This window comes from Mustela lutreola, chromosome 12 (assembly GCF_030435805.1).
Source record: "Mustela lutreola isolate mMusLut2 chromosome 12, mMusLut2.pri, whole genome shotgun sequence".
NCBI classification, from domain to species: Eukaryota; Metazoa; Chordata; class Mammalia; order Carnivora; family Mustelidae; genus Mustela; species Mustela lutreola.
Genome location: NC_081301.1, coordinates 35514697 through 35535209, shown reverse-complemented (window position 1 = coordinate 35535209; position 20513 = coordinate 35514697). Strand labels below are relative to the sequence as shown.

The following is a 20513-nucleotide window of genomic DNA, read 5'->3' as shown; positions in this document are numbered from 1 at the left end:
GGGTGTTGTTTTTTTCAAATGCTTTTCCTGCTTCACTTGATATACTCACGTAGTTTTCCTTACTTAGCCTCTTAATATGATAGATTACATTGACTGATCTTCGACTATTGAAACAGCCTGTCATTCTTGGGCGACGAGACTCTCCTTGCTGCTAGAGAGCAGGAGATTCAGCTTGCCACTAGGGCTCTGCTGATTCCATCCTGGCTGGCAAGGGCAGGGGTACATTTTTACTATTGCCAGGTCCTCTGCTGACATCATGGGAAGAGTGACCTCACTGCCATAGGCATAAGTCCAGACTCTTCTCTAGACCCTCTCTGATACCACCCGGGTTGGGGGGGACCAAGAAGGGGCACCTCATTACACAAGGTAGAGGATGAAAAGTCCAGACTTCCAACATGGTCTCCACCGACACCTGGAGTGGGGATTTGTTACTGTCCAGTGGAGACAAAAGTCCCACCTCTCTGCTCAGTCTCTTCTGATGCCACATTAGATTTAGGATATTTGCATCAGTGTTCCTAGACAGTACATGCCTGAAAAGAGTTTACTGCTTTTTTTGTTTGTTTCAAAAAGAGCCTGGGATTTGACCAAGACTGGTTTGCACTTTCTTGTATGTCAACTGAGAATGATCTACTATGTAGGATTGGAGATGGAATATGCAGTGGTCAGCAGGAGAGGGAGACCAGACAAAGATGATTTTACTTTGGGCTTTGTTATTGTCAGGATTCCCTAGGCTTCTAGCTAGAGAACTTACTCCAACCAGCTTATTCTCACAATGAGCTAAATGTTCATGCAACTGAGAAGTTCAAAGGTGGATTCAGTCCCAGGCCCAGTCGGATTTAGGGACTCAACATGTCATTAGGACCTTGAGTTTCTTCATCTGTTTGTTTTCTCTATTTGTCTTTTCCTGGCTATATTTTACACTCTACTGGACAGACTTCCTCACATGGGAGGGAAGAGAGTTGTCAGCAGCCTGATTCAGTTTCTTCTATTGGATTCTCCAAATGCGAACCGAGCCCTGGCCAACACCTTGACTGCAGCGTTGTGCGGGACTTGGTTGAACTCTTGACTTACAGAAACTGCAAGATTATAAGTGTGTGCTGTTTGAAGCTCCTAATTTGGTGGTGATCTGCTATGCAGCATAGAAAGCTAATATGGGACCTTTTTCTGCTTGCTCCAATTACAAATGTCCTAGGGAATGGCTCTGCTTAGTTTGCCTTAGGTTACGTGCCTTCCATTAGACTGACTGCTGTGCCAAGAGTTGGTGTACTATGATTGGTAGCTGCATTAAGTGACATAAGAGTGAGAGGGAGCAGTTGGGGGGCAAAAGTTTGCATAAGAGTGAGAGGGAGCAGTTGGGGGCAAAACTTTGCCCCAAAAACAATAGGTGTACTGTGCAGGATACAGCTGACTTCTGTGATGGCATTCTTAGGGAGTCCAGCTGTAACTTTTGACTACTTATCGCAGACGTTGCAAATTGGCAACCTCTACCCAAATCTGACTATGGAACACATTTTTGTTTGGCCCTTATAATACTTATCTTGATACTAGAGGTAAACAAGGAACCTGCAGCTGGGGTAGATGCTCTACATCCCTTCCCCTACTCCTGCATCCCTTCCTGGCAGCAGCTGACTGGAATCCAGGAAGGTTATCTGCTGGAAGAGACAGTCAGCTCCTGCTTCACACCTGGTCCTCTCCTATAGTCCAGCATCTGAAATGCTCCCATTTCACCTATTGAGGTGGTTACATTCTTGACTTATTTTCTGAGACCATCTGGGATGTTTGATTTGGTCATGTCAGTAAACACGTTGCACTTGAAGGTTTTAGGGGTGATCCTAATCTGAGATAAATGGTTATGAGTTGTAGTGAGGCGGTAAGTAATCAGCACATAAGCAGAGCTGTGAAAGCCTCCATTTGTCAGTGGTCTGTTCTAGACTCTTTGGTTACCTCCAAAAGCATGGACTGAGTTGAAGGCTGGTTTTCTTTGCTTCTGAGACCTTTAGATCAGGGAGCGTTCATGTTTGCCTCAGGGCTTGGACCTTCCCTCCCAACTAAGAGTTGGGGCTGCTCTAAGAATGGGAAAGTGGGTGGAGAATGGCTCTTCCCACCTGCTGGCAAGAGGGAGAAGGGCTTTGAATGAGGCACTTGGAGGATAGTTAAGTGTCCTGAGGTTTGCATTCTGGACTTTTGATTCTTCAAAATGAAAATGTCTCATGACTTCTCCTGTTAATATATAGTCATTGTAAATATATGATTTTCACATAGGCCTCTCATACTTCTTATATATTTTCCATAGGTATTGTAAAACTTTTCTAACTGCAGTGAATTATATACAGCCCCTCTTGTGCCCCGTTTTATTATTTCCTGTAGTTTTAGTATTTGAGTAAAATTTTCTTCAGTAAAACAACACTTGTTGTTTTTCCTTCTTTCCAATATTTATGTTCCTTGTTTTCCTCATCTCATCTAATTATCTAGACTGCAAAGTGATGTAGACATTGCGTGCTGATGTTCTGATACTTCCTTTCATGTTAGGGGTAGTGTCCTCTAATGAAGTGTGCTACTTTTAAAAAGTCAGAAATCACTGTTAACTTATGTCAAGTGACTTGTCAACATCTATTGATGAGATCACTTTTTCCTCTTGAATCTATTAATAAAATTGTTGCAATAGATCTAATTTATCCTAATGTTAGAAACCTTGAAGCCCCCTTACAAAACTGGATACTATGTACCATGTATTATTTTAAAAGATTTTATTTATTTATTTGACACAGAGAGAGAGAGAGATCACAAGTAGGCAGAGAAGAAGGCAGAGGGGGAGGGGGAGGCAGGCTCCCCACTGAGCAGAAAGCCCTATGCAGGGCTTGATCCCAGGACCCTGAGATCATGACCTGAGCTGAAGGCAGAGGCTTCACCCACTGAGCCACCCAGGTACCCTATGTACCATGTACTTAATATGCAATGACTTAAATCTATTCAGGTTCAGTGTATGACTTTTTCATTTGATCAAGTTTCTTTGCTCATTCATTGTCCTCTTATTCTTTCAAACGTCTTCATGTTAATACTTGTCTACTGGTATTTCTCTTAAGATTTCCACAAGCATGTATATTTTTCAAGATTTCATTTATCTGAGAGAGAGAGGACAAGCAGAATTGGGGCAGAGGGAGAGGGAGAAGCAAACTCTGTGTTGTGCTATTGAGCGGGGAGCCAAAAACTTGGCTCCATCTCAGGACCATGGGATCATGACCTGAGCCAAAGGCATCTGCTAACTGACTGAGCCACCCAGGCACCTTTTTAAACAAGCATAGTAATACTTTTGTTATTTCAGTATCAACACATTATACTCATATATTATACTTGTAAGATTCCCTTTCCTGCCACATCCTTCATAAGATGAGATCTTCAATGGGCTATAAGTATACATCTTTTTCTAAATTTCTGAGCTTAATAGTCATCTAGAATTGTAACTAGAGTTACACCATTGCTTTGTTGTCACTGTTTACCTCAATGCACTTCCTAATAATTTCTTCATATATTTGTCTTTGCACATTTGGTATGAAGTGTTCATTAGACTTTATCAATCTTCAGACATTCGACCATTCTCCACTGTGTCTTACATACCATATCTGTCCCAGTCCTTCCATTATTTATTTTTAACTATTTGTTGGGAGAACATTATAAACAAAATTTCTTTTTGAGAAGGGGATTATAGAGGTGTGTGCTGTCTGTATTTGCACGTGCCAACAATGTCTTTTCAAGTGTCATATTGGTGCAATGGTCAGGGTATATAGAATTCTGATTCTCAGCCCCTTTCCCTCAGTACTCTGTCAGTCTTGTTCCACTGGCATCTACATTTGGGGCAGCAGGGAAGCAGGCCAGCGGCAGCCAGATTCTTGATCCTTGTTGGGAAGTATGGCTTTAAGCTGTGGAAAACTCTATAGAATTCTTTTGGAATATGTGAGAATCACAACTTACCCTAGGATTGACTGTACATAAGTTGGTCTTTTGCTACAATTCTTACCTGATGATTGATTAACGTTTTATGAATAATTATACAGAATTTCTGTTGAGTGAAATGTTTTTCTCCTCCTTTATTATTTGTCTGTCATCTGTTCTGTTTTCTCCTCCTGAATTACATAATGGATCCCTGTGGTCTACCTTTTATGTCTCTCACCTGTTCTTGAATAACCAACTTCTCTCTCTTGCTCTCTCTCTCTCTCTTCTTGTTTCCCTCTCAGCCTTGGAGAGAAACTTAAGTATTTTTTTTAATTTAATTAATTAATTAATTAATTTTTAATTTATTTTCAGCATAACAGTATTCATTATTTTTTCACCACACCCAGTGCTCCATGCCATCCGTGCCCTCTATAATACCCACCACCTGGTACCCCAACCTCCCACCACCACCCCCCGCCACTTCAAACCCCTCAGATTGTTTTTCAGAGTCCATAGTCTCTCATGGTTCACCTCCCCTTCCAATTTCCCCCAACTCCCTTCTCCTCTCTAACTCCCCATGTCCTCCATGCTATTTGTTATGCTCCACAAATAAGTGAAACCATATGATAATTGACTCTCTCTGCTTGACTTATTTCACTCAGCATAATCTCTTCCAGTGCCGTCCATGTTGCTACAAAAGTTGGGTATTCATCCTTTCTGATGGAGGCATAATACTCCATAGTTTATATGGACCACATTTTCCTTATCCATTCGCTTGTTGAAAGGCATCTTGGTTCTTTCCATAGTTTGGCGACCGTGGCCATTGCTGCTATAAACATTGGGGTACAGATGGCCCTTCTTTTCCCTACATCTGTATCTTTGGGGTAAATACCCAGGAGTGCAATTGCAGGGTCATAGGGAAGTTCTATTTTTAATTTCTTGAGGAATCTCCACACTGTTCTCCAAAGAGGCTGCACCAACTTGCATCCTCACCAATAATGTAAGAGAGCTCCCCTTTCTCCACATCCCCTCCAACACATGTTGTTTCCTGTCTTGTTAATTTTGGCCATTCTAACTGGTGTAAGGTGATATCCCAATGTGGTTTTAATTTGAATCTCCCTGATGGCTAGTGATGATGAACATTTTTTCATGTGTCTGATAGCCATTTGTATGTCTTCATTGGAGAAGTGTCTGTTCATATCTTCTGCCCATTTTTTGATATGATTGTCTGTTTTGTGTGTGTTGAGTTTGAGGAGTTCATTATAGATCTTGGATATCAACCTTTTGTTTGTACTGTCATTTGCAAATATCTTCTCCCATTAAGTTTTTTTTTATTTAAAAATTAATTTTTAAGCATTGTTTAATCTACTTTTAAATACTTTCTACATGAAACACTGGGTGTGGCATATAAACAATGAATCCTGGAACACTGAAAAAATAAAATAAAATTTAAAGAAAAGATAAAGTATAAAACAAAAAAATATTTCTACTGGGTTTTATTTGACCAACAATTTCAGTTTTATCCCATAAGACAAATTTTTATCTCCTAGTCACCTTTTCTCCTCCTAGCTTCTCTTTCATAGACTGCTTTTCTTTTATTGATGAGATTGCCTCCAGAATTCCACACAGGATACCATTGAGGCTTTTCTTTAGTGTCTCACCATCTTTCTGCAATAACTTCTTTCCAGGAAAGACTGTTTGTTTTGATGACTAGTTTATTTCCTTCCTATTGGTTTAAAAGTTCTTGTCAGTTCTCGGAGGCTTTCTATTCCGCTCATTCTTTTGAATTTTTTTTTAATTTTTTATTTTTTATAAACATATATTTTTATCTGCTCATTCTTTTAACTGGACTTGTAGATTGCTCACAATTGGGAAGTAGCTTGGAATTCCTCACCAGGCATGGGGGTGATTCTTAGATGTCTGCTGGTGTACCTCACGTTCCTCTCCCTCTGACTGCCATGTAGAGTTGGGTATTCTTGGGCAGAAAAGCAACTGATGGTCACCAGTTGGCTGCATACATGGTCAAGCCAGGTCAGGAAGTTAAGAGAATTCATTTGATTCTCCTAAATACATCTCAGGTTCCACGTCACTCTGATGAGCTCTGGGAGGTCTCAGCTATCCAGGGACAGAAGCAAGGGGGTGAATAACACCCTCGACAAGGGGAAAGGAAAAAGGCCTGGGGGTTTGACCCTTACATCAGTTTTGCCACCACTTACGCACTCTCTTCTGCGCTCCCAAGGTGTGAATGGTTTTCTGGTGGGTACCATGACTGAGGACAGGAAGAGGTCAATTTTGGAAACACAGGAAGAGAACAATTCAAGAAACAGTTCTAGGAATTAATATGAAAATAGGGAGAAAGAAGCAATGAGCACAGAGATAAAATATTACTATTATTTAATATGAGATAGGATATGTTGAAAGGTCCATGAATTAAGGACCCATCCAAACATGTTCAAAGAAAGAGGTCAGGGAGCAAGTGAATTACAGATATATGCCCAGAGCATTTTGTAAGTTAAAAATAAAACTTGAAGGGTACCTGGATAGCTCAGTGGGTTAAAGCCTCTACCTTTGGCTCAGGTCATGATCCCAGGATCCTGGGATCAAGCTCTGCATCGGGCTCTCTGCTCAACAGGGGACCTGCTCCCCCGCCCCCCCGCCTGCCTCTCTGCCTACTTGTGATCTCTGTCAAATAAATAAACAAAATCTTTTTTAAAAATTTAACTTGAAGAGTTATTTTTCTTGTACATCAATTTGTTCAATATGCATCCCAAAGATAGATGACTATAAGGTTTGAGGAATGTATATACTTCTGTGGAAGTACTTCTAGAATGGGACAGAAACGTCCCATTAAATGCTTCCTATTCACACAAAGTGTTCTGTGTAATCAGATTTGCCTATGCACCTTTGATGAAATTAGCCCGTTAACTTATCCTCTGAGCTCCTCAGGTGAGAGAAACTAGGGAATAGAGATCTATCAGGGCCCCTTTACCATCACTGGATGACATGTTTGCATAGGACCAGGTTCTTCACAGCGGCCTTCACGTCCTTGTTCCTGAGGCTGTAGATGATGGGATTGAGCATAGGGGTCACCACCCCATAGAAGAGGGAGGTGAGCTTGTCTGAAATATCCTGCTTATCTGCCCCCAGGGGATCCTTGGATTTGGGTTTCCCATACATGAAGAGGATAGTCCCATAGAAGATGACCACGACTGTGAAGTGGGCAGAACAGGTGGAGAAGGCCTTTTTCCTCCCCTCAGTTGATGGGATCCTCAGGATGGTAGCAATGATAAACACATAGGAGACAAAAATGAACAGAACTGGAATGCCCAGAAATATCACATTGGCCACTGTCATACTAATCACATTGATGGAGATGTCAGCACAGGCCAACTTAAGGACAGCCAGGATCTCGCAGGTAAAATGGTTGATGACATTGTTCCCACAGAAGGGCAGTCGCATAGCTAAGGATGTTTGCACCATGGCAGTCATGCTTCCAGCTGTCCAGCAGCCAACAGCCATGGGCACACAGGCAGCCTTGCTCATGACCACGGGGTACCTAAGGGGGTTACAGATGGCCACATAGCGATCAAATGCCATCATGCCCAGAAGCACACACTCTGTGGCTCCCATGGCAAAGGAGAGAAACATCTGCATGACACAGGCTGAGAAGGAGACGGTTTTCCTGGGGGTCAGGAAGCTGTCGAGAATGAGGGGGACTGAGGAGGTTGTGTAGCAGATGTCCAGAAAGGAGAGGTTCCCCAGGAAGAAGTACATGGGCGTGTGCAGGCGGGAGTCAAGGGCAGTCACCAGGATGAGGATCCCATTGCCCAGCAGGATGACCAGGTACATCAGGAGGATGAGCACAAAGAACATTTTCTCCAGCTTAGGGTGGGCTGAAAGCCCCAGGAGGATGAACCCCACCACAGGAGATGTTGAATTGGACCTGTCCATGTATATCTTCCCTGTAATCTGCCGGAACTCAGAGAGCAACTTCAGGATTCTCTGATAGGTAAAATGGCCAGAAAGCCATTGAGGATATTTTCCTTGCTAAGCAGCTGGAGAATGTCCCTGGCAATGCCAGGGGCTCTTTACATTGTCCTAATTAAATGCAGAGAAATTGGTCAAAATCTTCTTTGTGATATTGGCCACCTATAGAGGTGTTTGACATTTCACAAAATTAGATTTAATCTTCCTAATCACATTTAAAATTAACATCACACATTTACCTCAGCTTATACCATGTGTGGCTGATTCATTTTAATCATTGTTGTAGGAATTGTTATACTCCATTTGTATGAATTTTTTTTCTTTTGAGGCATAAGACTGGTGGAAGTAACTGATCTTAATCTCAATTCCTGATCATTCCCTTCTCTATGTAACTTTGGATATGACTTCCCTCCTTTTTTATAGTTCTCTCTCACTGTCCAATGAATGAATATCCATTCGGATATTGGCAGAAGTCAAGGGCATTCGGATATTCATTCATTGGGATATGCATTCATTCATTCCTTCACTCACCTTCCAAACTCCTTGGAGCACTTACCAAAAGAACTTTCACCAATCATTCAATGTATGGGGATTATCAAGTCCCTTTTCCTCTCTGGGCTCTGTTTCCATTTTGGAATGGATTGTATTTAGAGATATTCTATCCAGGGACTAAATGATCTTGTGAATTTCTCATTCCTGGACTTTCTGTTCTGTCACTGAAATATACTTCTCTCTTTCTTTCCTGTTCACCCCATGCCACATAATCATAAGGAATGAAGCCAGGAACTGGGCTGGGCTGGGCTCACAGAGCTTACATATTCTTTTACAAGTTCTCTCTTACCTTTTCTATAGATAGGGTAATGAATAAAACAACTTGTCTGAGGTCCAGCCAATCTGATCTGAAACTAGCAGCCAGAGGAGTTAGCCCCTAAAATGGATGAAACCTAAATTTTCTGGTCTTTGCTCTGTGTTTGGTTAAAATCCACAAAGGACATGCATTGCCTATATGAAGCCAGTTAAATTCCACCCTGCTGTTGGGACTATTCCAGTCCCTAAAGTGATTTAAAGTTTTGAAAGTGAAGTGACAAATTTTAGAAACTTTATACATCTGGGATTATGTCCCTAAGATCCAATTATTTTGAAGTCCTTCCAGAAATATTTTCTTCCCTCTCCCTCCCTTTATACCCATCCTGTAGAGCTATTGGAAAGCATTAGAGAGGAAGGGTCATTGTGATTCTGCCAGGATTAACATAAATCCCCAGTCAATGAGAAGAGTCCATGGCAAGTCTAGGAGAATGTGAAACTCACTGCACAGGACAAATCCTTACAGCTCAGTATCCCTAGAATTTCCAAATTCAGGATGTTGGGCTTGGAAAGAGCCAAGTGACCTAGAAATTTTCTTCTTGTCTGTGTTCCTCCATAGAGATTCTGAGTTCCTATCATATACCAGGCCTTTATAAGGCACTGGGAGAGTCATAAATGAATCTGGTTATAGCTCTTGCCATGAGAGTTTCAAGGTATAGCAGCTGTGGGCTTGAAAAAAAGCCATTTCATTACAGAAGTGATGTCCTATTATTTGAAATCTTTCTTATGCTCCTTTGTTTTATCCTTTCCAGAGAATAAACTTTTTGTTGGGATGGTTAAGGACATTTGGCCAATGTCATGGGTTGAGTGAGGGGCTGTGGGGACTCTGTTTCTTTTAAATTTTTTGACTAATCTTCCCGGCTTTAGCAGTACCCCTTTACCCCAGGACCTAGAGGGACCTGGTGCAGTGGCTGCTCAGTGCTTGAGATCTGTTTGTAGCACAGTACTCTTCCCATTTCTGGCTCAGGATTTGGCTCTATGAGATCTGCCTTAGAAATGACCTCTAATCCATCACTTTCCAGCCTTCAAATTGTTATCACTCTAATGTTCCCCTTCTTCTTAACCTTGCGGTTTTTCATTAAAAAAAGAAAAGAAAAGAAAAGAAACAAACAAACAAAAACCCTGTAGTTTTTCTGTCTCAGGAGGGAGCAAAATTAGGTACATGTGTTCAGTCCTCCTGTATGCCTCAGTCCCGATTCAGTGCAGTTACTAACATCCTCTGTTATTTTCTTATATGTGTTAGTCATTGTTTTTGTCGGTTTCTATCCACTAGAATGGAAGTTTCATAGAGGCAAGGACTTTTTCCTACATTGTTTATAAATGTATCCTAAGTATAAAAACTGGACCTGATTTATGGTAGACACTCAATGAAGAGTTGTTGAATAAATTAATAAATTAATTTGTGACCTATTCCAGTTTTCTTCTTTGCTCCATGGTAGCTCTCCTTTTTATATTTTTACTTTCATCCCATCTTTTTACATTTTTATTTTGTAAACATTTTATAATGTATATAACATATTGGTCCAGTAGAACATTTATGCATTTTATAAATAAATAAGAGAGAGTGTATTAAGAGACAGTGAGATAGTGTAAACTGTAAGGAAGCATTACTTTAAACCTAGGGGATCATCGATCCTAGATACCTAGCTTCTGGTTTTGGCTGCAGCCCTTCAGTTATGTCGCAAACCTCTCTTTTCTAAGTGGCTCTTAAATACTGGAAACATCTATCTTTAGAAAAAATAAGCTCACAAGAGACCTCAACGTGAGGCAGGAATCCATCAGAATCATAGAACATAGAAGAGGTTCGTCCTTAAGGTCGAACCTCTTTGACATTGGCTACAGCAACCTCTTTCAACCTCTTTCAAGACATGTCTGCAAAGGCAAAGGAAACAAAAGTGAAAATGAACTTTTGGGACTTCATCAAGATCAAAAGCTTCTGCACAACAGAGGAAACAGTCAACAAAACAAAGAAGCAACCCACAGAATGGGAGAAGATACTCTCAAATGACAGTACAAAGGGCTGATATCCAAAATCTATAAAGAACTCCTCAAACTCAACACACACTCAACAGGACAAATAATCACGTCAAAAAATGGACAGAAGACATAAACAGACACTTCTCCAAAGAAGACATACAAATGGCTAACAGACACATGAAAAAATGTTCATCATCATTAGCCATCAGGGAGAGTCAAATCAAAATCACATTGAGATACCACCTTAAACCAGTTAGAATGGCCAAAATTAGCAAGACAGTAAATAACATGTGTTGGAGAGGATGTGGAAAAAGGAGAACCCTCTTACATTGTTGGTGGGAGTGCAAGTTGGTGCAGTCACTTTGGAAAACAGTGTGGAGATTCCTCAAGAAATTAAAAATAGAGCTTCCTTATGACCCTGCAATTGCACTATTGGGTATTTACCCCAAAGATTCAGATGTAGTGAAAAGAAGGGCCTTCTGTACCCCAATGTTCATGGCAGCAATGGCCACATTTGCCAAACTGTGGAAAGAACCAAGATGCCCTTCAATGGACAAATGGATAAAGAAGATATGGTCCATATATACAATGGAGTATTATGCCTCCATCAGAAAGGATGAATACCCAACTTTTGTATCAACATGGACAGGACTGGAAGAGATTATGCTGAGTGAAATAAGTCAAGCAGAGAGTCAGTTATCATATGGTTTCACTTACTTGTGGAGCATAAGGAATAACACAGAGCACATGGGGAGATGGAGATTGGGGGAAATTGGAGGGGGAGATGAACCATGAGGAACTGTGGACTCTGAGAAACAAACTGAGGGTTTTGGAGGGAAGGGGGGTGGGAGGTTGGGTGAGCCTGGTGGTGGGTTTTTATGGAGAGGACGTATTACATGGAGCACTGGGTGGTGCATAAACAATGAATTCTGAACACTGAAAAAAAATAAAAAAGAAAAAAAAGGAAGCTCACAGAACACAGGACTTTTGGCCCTATTCAAAAAAAAATCTGCTATCTTACTTGTCTGCAACATGTACCTCTCGTTGTTGGAGGCCATCCATAGTGAACAGGGGTGGGTGACTGCACCTGTTTTGGAAAGTCACCTCTGAGCTTCGAGAAGCCTTGAGGATCTAGTTTGGAGTGTCTCTCTCTCTCTCTCCTCACCTTGGGTTTCTCTTGCAACTCTTCCACAGCCTGTCACCCCTCAGTACTCCACTCATGGGCTTGGGTCTCCTGTGGAAAGCTCAGGAACAAGTGAGAGGGCCCACACCATTGCCTCAGCTGTTATGATTGGCCCCAATACTGCCAATCATAGGAATGGCAGTATTGACACATAGGAATGAGGACATATATCACAGTGACAACCTGATTCACTTCTATTCTTTACAGGAGCTGTACCCACATTAGCTCTTAACATTTTTTTATGCTGATGTAACTGTTGCTTGGTGGACTTGGGATACCTCGAGCTCCAAGGCCTTGACACAGCCCATCCAAAAAATATTGCTGGGGGCTCTTGGTCTCATCATGAGAAAGAATTCAAGGATAGACACAACACAGCAGACGATCAGTACAAACAGGAGAGTTTATTACGTCTTATTATTAACTCTCTAGATGAGAGAGCAGGTGGGTTCAAGGGAATGCTGCCCCACAGAGGTTTGGATTTCAATCTTTAATAAACAGTTGTTAATAAAGGGGTAGAATATTCATTACTCAAAAGGTGGAAATTTTCTTCAAAGCAGGTGGTCTCCTCCAGGAATGTAGGTTATGTGCCTTTTTTTTCCTTATTTGGTCAAGGTTTTCTGTCATGGCTCCCTTAGGGAGAAGACTTTGTCAGCCATCTTGGGCCGGTCTGGGCTAATCTGGTTTCCTGTTGTTTTGTTTTGGAGTGCTGCCAGGATAGACCCCTGACTTTAGTTAGTTGTGACTTCCTCTTTGCTAGCTTCCAGGCATCCTGTCAGAACCTAACTAACTGCCTCTAATAACTTTGAGCCCTCGCCATACTTTCCTGGAATGAGATTGTACATGGAAAGAGATAAACTTAATCAATAGGTTCAGTAAAAATTCTTTAGAAATTATAGATATGAATTTTATATATGTATAAATAATTTATACTTACATATGTTTCCTCTTTCCACTGAAAGATCTAGAGACTATGATAAACTCATTAGCACCATTGGCACCCAGATTGTGGTTTCTAAATACTAGTCCCCACTAAAGAAAACAAGAACTCCTTAGAGAAAGTGATTATTTCCATGTCTTGAAAGGAACAGTGAATGTTGAGTCTATAATATCTTGACATACCAGAAAGAAAAGAAGCCATCAAAGATTCTAGGGTCAGGGCACCTGGGTGGCGCAGTGGGTTAAAGTCTTTGCCTCTGGCTCAGGCCATGATCCTGGGATTGAGCCCCGCATTGGGCTCTCTGCTCAGAAGGAAGTCTGACTTAAATTTTTCCGTAAAACGAAAGAGAAATTCTCCATATCTTGGGTGATGTGTTGTACAGTTCTCTTTGAGTGTTTGATTTGTCATTTCTCTGCAAACCAGTTTTCTCCTTCTTGCAAGGCACATGGCAACATTAGTCCTGCATTTATGTGGTCCCTCAGCTTAAGAGCCCTATGCCAACTAACAAGGGTCTCTATATCCGCATTCATACTCCTTGGAGAGAAAATATGATTAGCTCTGTTTTGGTCAATAGTCTAATCACCTGTGCCCAGGGGAAAGGGTACTACGTTCTCATCAGTTCCTAAGGAGGAAACATCTTGCCTCTGGCAGAACTTTCTAGCTAGTTTGCTACAGGGTCCAGATATGCCAAGCTTAGAATCCCCCTGGGATCATTAAGCAGGATGTGTTGTGACCTAAACCCCCAGGTGAATTGCCTTCACACTCTACCTATCCCAGGGTGCCATACAAATCCCATTATTCTCTATGTGGTTCTTGGTAAAAAATGGGAATGGGAAACACTGAACTAAGGAGGTGGTAGGCAGATTTCAGAGAAGTTAACTACAATATAAAACAAACTTCAAGGTAAGTTGATAAATAGGGGAACTGGAACCTAATCAGAATCTGGTTTCAAAGCTTCTTATGCTAACACAAGTATTGTACATGATTTTTATGAGGATTGCCAGTGTTCTTGGATTCTGAAAAGACAATATATGCATCATGTGAACAGTGGAATTTGCATGATGTCACAGTTTGAATTTGACAGGAGGCAGACTGGTGTGGAGATTGTGGTGTATAATGTTTATTAGGTAGTGCTCTTGGGATCAACACTGGAAGGGAGGATGAGAAAGCAGGAATGGGCAGAGGCAGGAGTTGGCCTATCATGTAGTCTCAACAAAGGCCACAGTTAACCCCATGGGAAACTCTGGCAGTAGGGTCAGCTTTCAGAAGCATCCTGAGTAGGGGCAAGATGTTTATATCTCTTCATCAGTCAATCACTGGATATGGGCTACCCTAAGGAAGGGGGCATGATTTGGGGGAATCGGATCTCTTCAGCTAAGAACACTCTTTAGCTAATTCCTGATTTAAAAAACGACAACTGAAAGCTTTCTGAGGGTAGCGCTTTCATCAGCTGAAGGAGTCCTGTAGAGAGTCCTATAGAAAGATCTGGGTGGAAATTAGTTCTCTAAGTCAAAACTAGTAAAATGAAGTATGTTGAAAGGAATTTTGCCCTGCAAGTATGTTTCATTTTTCAGTCAGTTCTTGACTTATAAAGGATGGGATTGATCCTGAATCAATGTCATCCTCTCTGTAGTGAGCTAAGAAAGACATAGTTGGACTCTGTGCTCAACAGGGAAAGGAAAATTCACACCAGAGTGGGACAGAAAATACTGGGTTTGAAATAGTGGGACAGGAATAGACAGAGAGACTATTTAAGGGCCCACACAGGCAGTGACCCATGACCACGTTTCTGCCCAGTGTGGACAGGAAGGTGCTGTAGGGCTGAAGAGGGTAGCTGGCCATGTCTCAGACAGGAGAAGCCTAGGACACCCAAGCAAGACAAGCAGGGAGCATTTGTTTTCATCAGGAAATTTTGATTCTCAGGAAAATATAGACATCCAGTTACCTCAAGGAAAAAGAGACATTCAGAGTTCAGTCCCTCACAGAATCCTTGTCACTTTTGGGGTCTCTAGTGACTGAGATCCTCACACATTACACTTCTGGACCCCTTCCCAGGTGTTCAGTGAACTGGTTCTGCCTTTTGGTTTTATCATTTAACTACTCTGCAGTCAGCCACCTTGCCCCATCTTCTTCTGGTCCCATGGTACTTCTGCTCTGCTCTCCCCCATAGATCCATCCTCTAACTCTCCAGACTATAGGGCCAGACTGTGTACCTAATATGTAAGACTTACTGAGGGCAGGAAAATGAAGCTTAAACCCAGATACCAGCTATGAGTGCTCCTGGGCTAAGATCTTCCACATGAATTTGTAGGATCTGGCTTACTTGCCCTCGAAGGAAATATTCTACATGGAATCTACATGATCCCAATTCCTCTGAGTCTCAGAGGAAGGAAAGGGCCAACTTCATTCTCATCTCCAGTCTCAGACCTGCCGCTAAGAAAAACAACATTGAAAGATCTGCCATTTTATCTCCAACGCAGACAGTTTTTGGTATTGTTGTGTCATGAGGTTTTGCCCCACACTGCCTTTCATGCCTTCTTTGCACAGAAGGATCTTGGATCTTCATATAACTCAAAATAACACTAAGCTGTTTATCCCAAAACAGTGAAACAACTGCTCACAAGGGTGAATTCAGATGTGCCCGGAAGGGAACCAAAAAATCACTACTTGTTTTTTTAGTAGATCACCCATTTGATCCCCTCAAGTCCCACCCTCCCAGATTTTAAGTTTCATCATTTTTACAACTTGGGTCCAGTAATAGCCAAAGTTCTCCATTATGTACGTAATTCTATTTTCTGGTGATCATTCTTCACATATTTCTTCTATGGGGATACATTCTTTGGAGATTCATGGATGAGAGCGCCAAGAGCACAGAACTACAGGGATATTTGTCCTCCAGATATCACTGGGTAAAGCATTTCTGACTCACCAGGTCCCTCACAGCAGCCTTTACATCCTTGTTCCTCAGGCTGTAGATGATGGGGTTGAGCATGGGGGTTACCACCCCATAGAAGAGGGAGGTGAGCTTGTCTGAAACATCCTGCTTGTCTGCCCCCAAGGGGTCCTTGGATTTGGGCTTCCCATACATGAAGAGGATGGTCCCATAGAAGACGACCACCACTGCAAAATGGGCAGAGCAGGTGGAGAAGGCCTTTTTCCTCCCCTCAGCTGAGGGGATCCTCAGGATGGTGGCGAGGATGAAGATATAAGAGACAAAGATGAACAGAACTGGGACCCCTAGAAAAATCACATTTGTCACTCCCATACTAATCACATTGATGGAGATGTCAGCACAGGCCAACTTAAGGACAGCCAGGATCTCGCAGGTAAAATGGTTGATGATGTTGTTCCCACAGAAGGGAAGCCTCATTGCAAGGGATGTTTGAACCATAGAGGCAGCACTTCCAGCTGCCCAGGAGCCAGCTGCCATGGGCACATAGGCAGCCTTGCTCATGACCACGGGGTACCTAAGGGGGTTACAGATGGCCACATAGCGATCAAATGCCATCATGCCCAGAAGCACACACTCTGAGGCTCCCATGGCAAAGGAGAGAAACATCTGCATGACACAGGCTGAGAAGGAGACGGTTTTCCTGGGGGTCAGGAAGCTGTCGAGAATGAGGGGGACTGAGGAGGTTGTGTAGCAGATGTCCAGAAAGGAGAGGTTCCCCAGGAAGAAGTACATGGGTGTGTGCAGGCGGGAGTCAAGGGCAGTCACCAGGATGAGGACCCCATTGCCCAGTAAGATCACCAGGTACATCAGGAGGATGAGCACAAAGAACGTTTTCTCCAGCTTTGGGTGGGCTGAGAGGCCCAGGAGAATAAATTCAGTCACAGAGACGGTCTGGTTGGCATTTTCCATGACATGTCTCCTCTTTCAACAGAGGAAACCACTCAGAGATCCAAACTCAATATTCTTTGCCTTGCTTAGGTCTAGGGCATCTGGTCTGGAGTTCTGGTTAGGCTGATTGATTAGGAAATAGTCTTGAAAGTCCACAGTTTCTATTTCTTCCAAGAAAAAGAAGCAATAAAATCAGAAATTACTTTGGAGCCATAGGACTTCAAATTTGTAATATTTAAAATGATGATTCTGATAATTTAATAAATTTGATCAGGGATAAGACATATAACAGATTCATTTTTACGGTTCTATGTCCATATGGCAATTCATCTCATTCAACTTCAATCAGAAAAGTGACTTTACGTTTCCTTCATGTTCTCCAACTTCGTGCCAGTTACTAGTGAAATGATTAGTTGTGACTGCATATTTTCTCTCTTCTCTCCAGAGATCTCTTAGATCTCTTAATCTAAGAGAAAACATACTCCTGTTGTTCCCAAGATTTCCTTTCTCATGGGTCTCACCTGCTCCAGGGCTTTCCATCCATCTGTATTTCCATCCATCCATCTATCCACCCATCCATTCATCCAATAGTGTCTGACCATCTTTCCACTAAAATATTTGTTGATCACCTAGTATGTGGGGATGACAGTCCCTATGAGAGACAGGGGTGCCCCATAGACCAGACTTAAGTATACTCACAACTTAGCAGGAAAGGGAAGCAGAAGGATTCAAGAGAGGCTAAAATATCTGAAAGGGCATCCAGGGTATTGATGGGACTAGAGTTATGGAAGGCTCCTTTGATGATATGGAATCCAGCTGGGCTTTCAAGGACAAAAAGAGACTGGGCATGCAGAGGTGGAAAGGGAGGTAGTGTGTGTTTGGTGTGAGGGGGTCTCTAGAGTAACTTCATGCTCTGGAAATGCTGGTATGCCCCAAATAGTTTGAACCCTATGTTCCACGAAAATAGAGGACTGGCTCTAAAAATGCACAGTGGATCACAGCTTCTGGAAATCTAGTTCTCTTAGATAACTAAAGCAGTGCTTTTTTTCTTATTTTACTGGGTCACCCTCCCTCTGGATGAGCACCCTTATAGGAATCAATGAACATTAGTAGTCCTTGAGCCTTTTGACTCAGCTGCTAGGTATGTCACCTGGGTGCCATAGTATTCTAGTATTCTAGTATTCTGTCACTGATTATGCTCCCCAAGTAATCTAGTCCAACCCTCTCTCCCCTTCTAGGTCATTTTCTGCACTGCACTGATGCATGGCTTTCAGTTTCAGTTTGGTATCTTTTAAAAACAAAGAGCTCACTATATTCCCAAACAGCATACTGCATTATTTGCAGAGTGCTCGCGTATTAGAAAACGTTTCTTCACATTGAACCAAGCAGGGGGCTTTCTAAGAGTTCCTTACTCATATGATGATAGTCAGCTTCCTTCTGGAAATGCTTTAATCTGTGGAAAGTGATCAGGTCTGTAAGGCAAAGATTTAGGCTGTATTCTTTTTAACCTTCTAACCTGCTGTGTAGACTTCTGTACTTCCTTCCCTCTCTTACATTCTCAGCTTACCCTATTCTGTATTGGGATTATAAGAGATCAAGGATGTTCAAACTATCTAGGAAAGATATTTTTTTTTAGGAAAGAACTTTCATTTTATTAAATTTAGAACCCTCAAAAATAAAGCAGAGCTGCTCTTGTTGAAGTGGGGAAGGAGGATTGGAAAAGTCTGGGCTCCTCAGCCAGGGAGGCTCCTTCAGGGCACTGCAGGCAATTTAAATGGCGCCCTCTGGAGCCTAACTCTGGGACAACTCAAACCTTTCCATGGCTACTATGTGAATGATGCTCCCTGGAGTTATACAAGAAGGGGCTCTGAAACCATGGGCCCATCTCATTTCTGAGGGTGTCTCTAAAGTTAGATGACTTCATTAAATGAGACTGAAAAGTTTCATAGGCTTCTTCATAGGTTTTTCTGATGCAGGAAGAAGTGGTTTGTGTTGCCCTCGGTTTTTGTAAGACTACTGAAATTGCTTTACCTCTTCCCTTGTCAAGTCGCAACCCCTTTGAAAAATCAAGTCAGAGACTGGAAATTTTACTGTGCTAATAAAAGGCTGAGGATCACTCTGATAAGGACTCTCACTTACCTTTATCAGAACCTACTGAGAGGGGTGCCTGGGTGGTTCAGTCATTAAGTGTCTGCCTTTGGCTCAGGTGATTGAGTCCTGCATTGGGCACCCCACTCAGGGGGAAGCCTGTTTCTCCCTATCCTACTCCTCCTGCTTGTATACCCTCTCTTGCTGTGTCTCTCTCTGTCAAATAAATAAATAAAATCTTATATTAAAAAAAAAAGGAACCTCCTGGGAAAGTGTCCCTACAGTTTGGGAATAGTGCATGGGCCAGAAATAACAACAATAGTTTGAAAGGCCCAGGCTGAGATGCCCACCTCTGATTTAAAGAAGGGGTGAAAAACAGTTCTTCCCACCTGTCTTGATAGTGTATTGTAGGCAAAATCTCCAAAGGAACAACCAGAAGGCAACTTGAAATCAGTGCAGTAATTGGGACTGTTGTGCTCCCTGATGTGATTAAAAGTTTGGAAATGCAATCATACAAAGTAAGAAAACTTTTTATACTTCTGGGACAAAATCCCCAGGATCTAATCATGCTGAAAACACTCTGAGAAGTCTTCTTTTTCTCTTTCATTCATTCTTGCTGGAACTTTCCATTCTTAATCCACTGAAGGACATCAAGGGAAGTTTTTCTATGTCCTGCTTGAATTTCTACAAACTTCAAAATGCTTAATATTCTTGAGAAGAGGATCCAGAGAGATATGAATTATTTACAAGAATTCTATCTTCATGGTATTACAGAACCAACAACTGTGGGCACAGTGCTTCTAAGTCAAGTGCTCAAGGCATGGCTGTGGACACTTGGGGGGAACGTCCATCTAGAGCCCTGAGGAGACTTTAAGGAGCAGGAGATTTCTGGCCAGGACTTGAACATTGGGGGAGAATTTACACACGAAGAGATAGGAAAGAGGTGGGAGAAAGGGTAAACTATCCTGGCGACAGACTTTGGCAGGTCTTCGGCTTGAGTGTGGTGAAAAAATAATGAATACTGTTATGCTGAAAATAAATAAAAAATAAATTAAAAAAATAAGAAGTCAATAAGTCATTGTAGACATGCTCATTTACACTGAAGATGTGAGCTGGAATGAAGATGTAAGCACAACATCCCTTCCACAATAATTTTACAAGGAACTCACAGTAACTAAACAGTAAGTCAACAAATATATGATGAAATCATGACCAAGAACCATCCTGGGAAACCAGTCCCTAGCATCAGACCAGAAGGAAGAAGGAATCCTCGGCCCTCAAATGAGCTGCATATGAGAGGGAATTTTCACTATGATTTAGAGCAAAGAAACGGTGACAAATACAATAACAAGCTCCTAAAAGAATACACCTTCCTATTGTGTTGAAGCTGCTAGAAAGTCCATTAGACCAATTTGTGCCTTGCCAATACCAGTCATTATAACTAGTCCATACATTTAGGCAGACTGATAGAAAGTTGTTCATTGGGGGGGGGGGTAAAATTTACTTACAGTCAAGTGTAGACATCTTAAGCAGATCATCCAGTGAGTTTTGACAGATGTGCACACCCATGCAACCCAAATCCAGTCCAGTTAGAGAATATTTCCAACACTGCAGTGGGTTTCGTATGCGCCTTCCCAGTCCATCCCCAATACCACCCTGCCGAGAGCAATCTCCATTGTTCTGATATGTTTCACCTTTTTAGAAAC

General features: G+C 42.0%; 2 protein-coding genes across 2 annotated transcripts; both read right to left on the bottom strand.

The window, feature by feature from the left end:
- Positions 1 to 6921: 6921 nt before the first annotated feature.
- LOC131812559 (olfactory receptor 13C7-like) lies at positions 6922 to 7881 on the bottom strand. The gene has a single exon (XM_059142262.1). It carries the CDS (start codon positions 7879 to 7881, stop codon positions 6922 to 6924), a length of 960 nt encoding a protein of 319 aa, XP_058998245.1.
- A 7899-nt stretch (positions 7882 to 15780) lies between these two features.
- LOC131812552 (olfactory receptor 13C7) lies at positions 15781 to 16740 on the bottom strand. The gene has a single exon (XM_059142249.1). It carries the CDS (start codon positions 16738 to 16740, stop codon positions 15781 to 15783), a length of 960 nt encoding a protein of 319 aa, XP_058998232.1.
- Between the last annotated feature and the right edge of the window lie 3773 nt (positions 16741 to 20513).

Excerpts from the sequence above, each read along its gene's own strand:
- LOC131812559 (XM_059142262.1), bottom strand. The coding sequence starts at position 7,881 with ATGGACAGGTCCAATTCAACATCTCCTGTGGTGGGGTTCATCCTCCTG.
- LOC131812552 (XM_059142249.1), bottom strand. The coding sequence starts at position 16,740 with ATGGAAAATGCCAACCAGACCGTCTCTGTGACTGAATTTATTCTCCTG.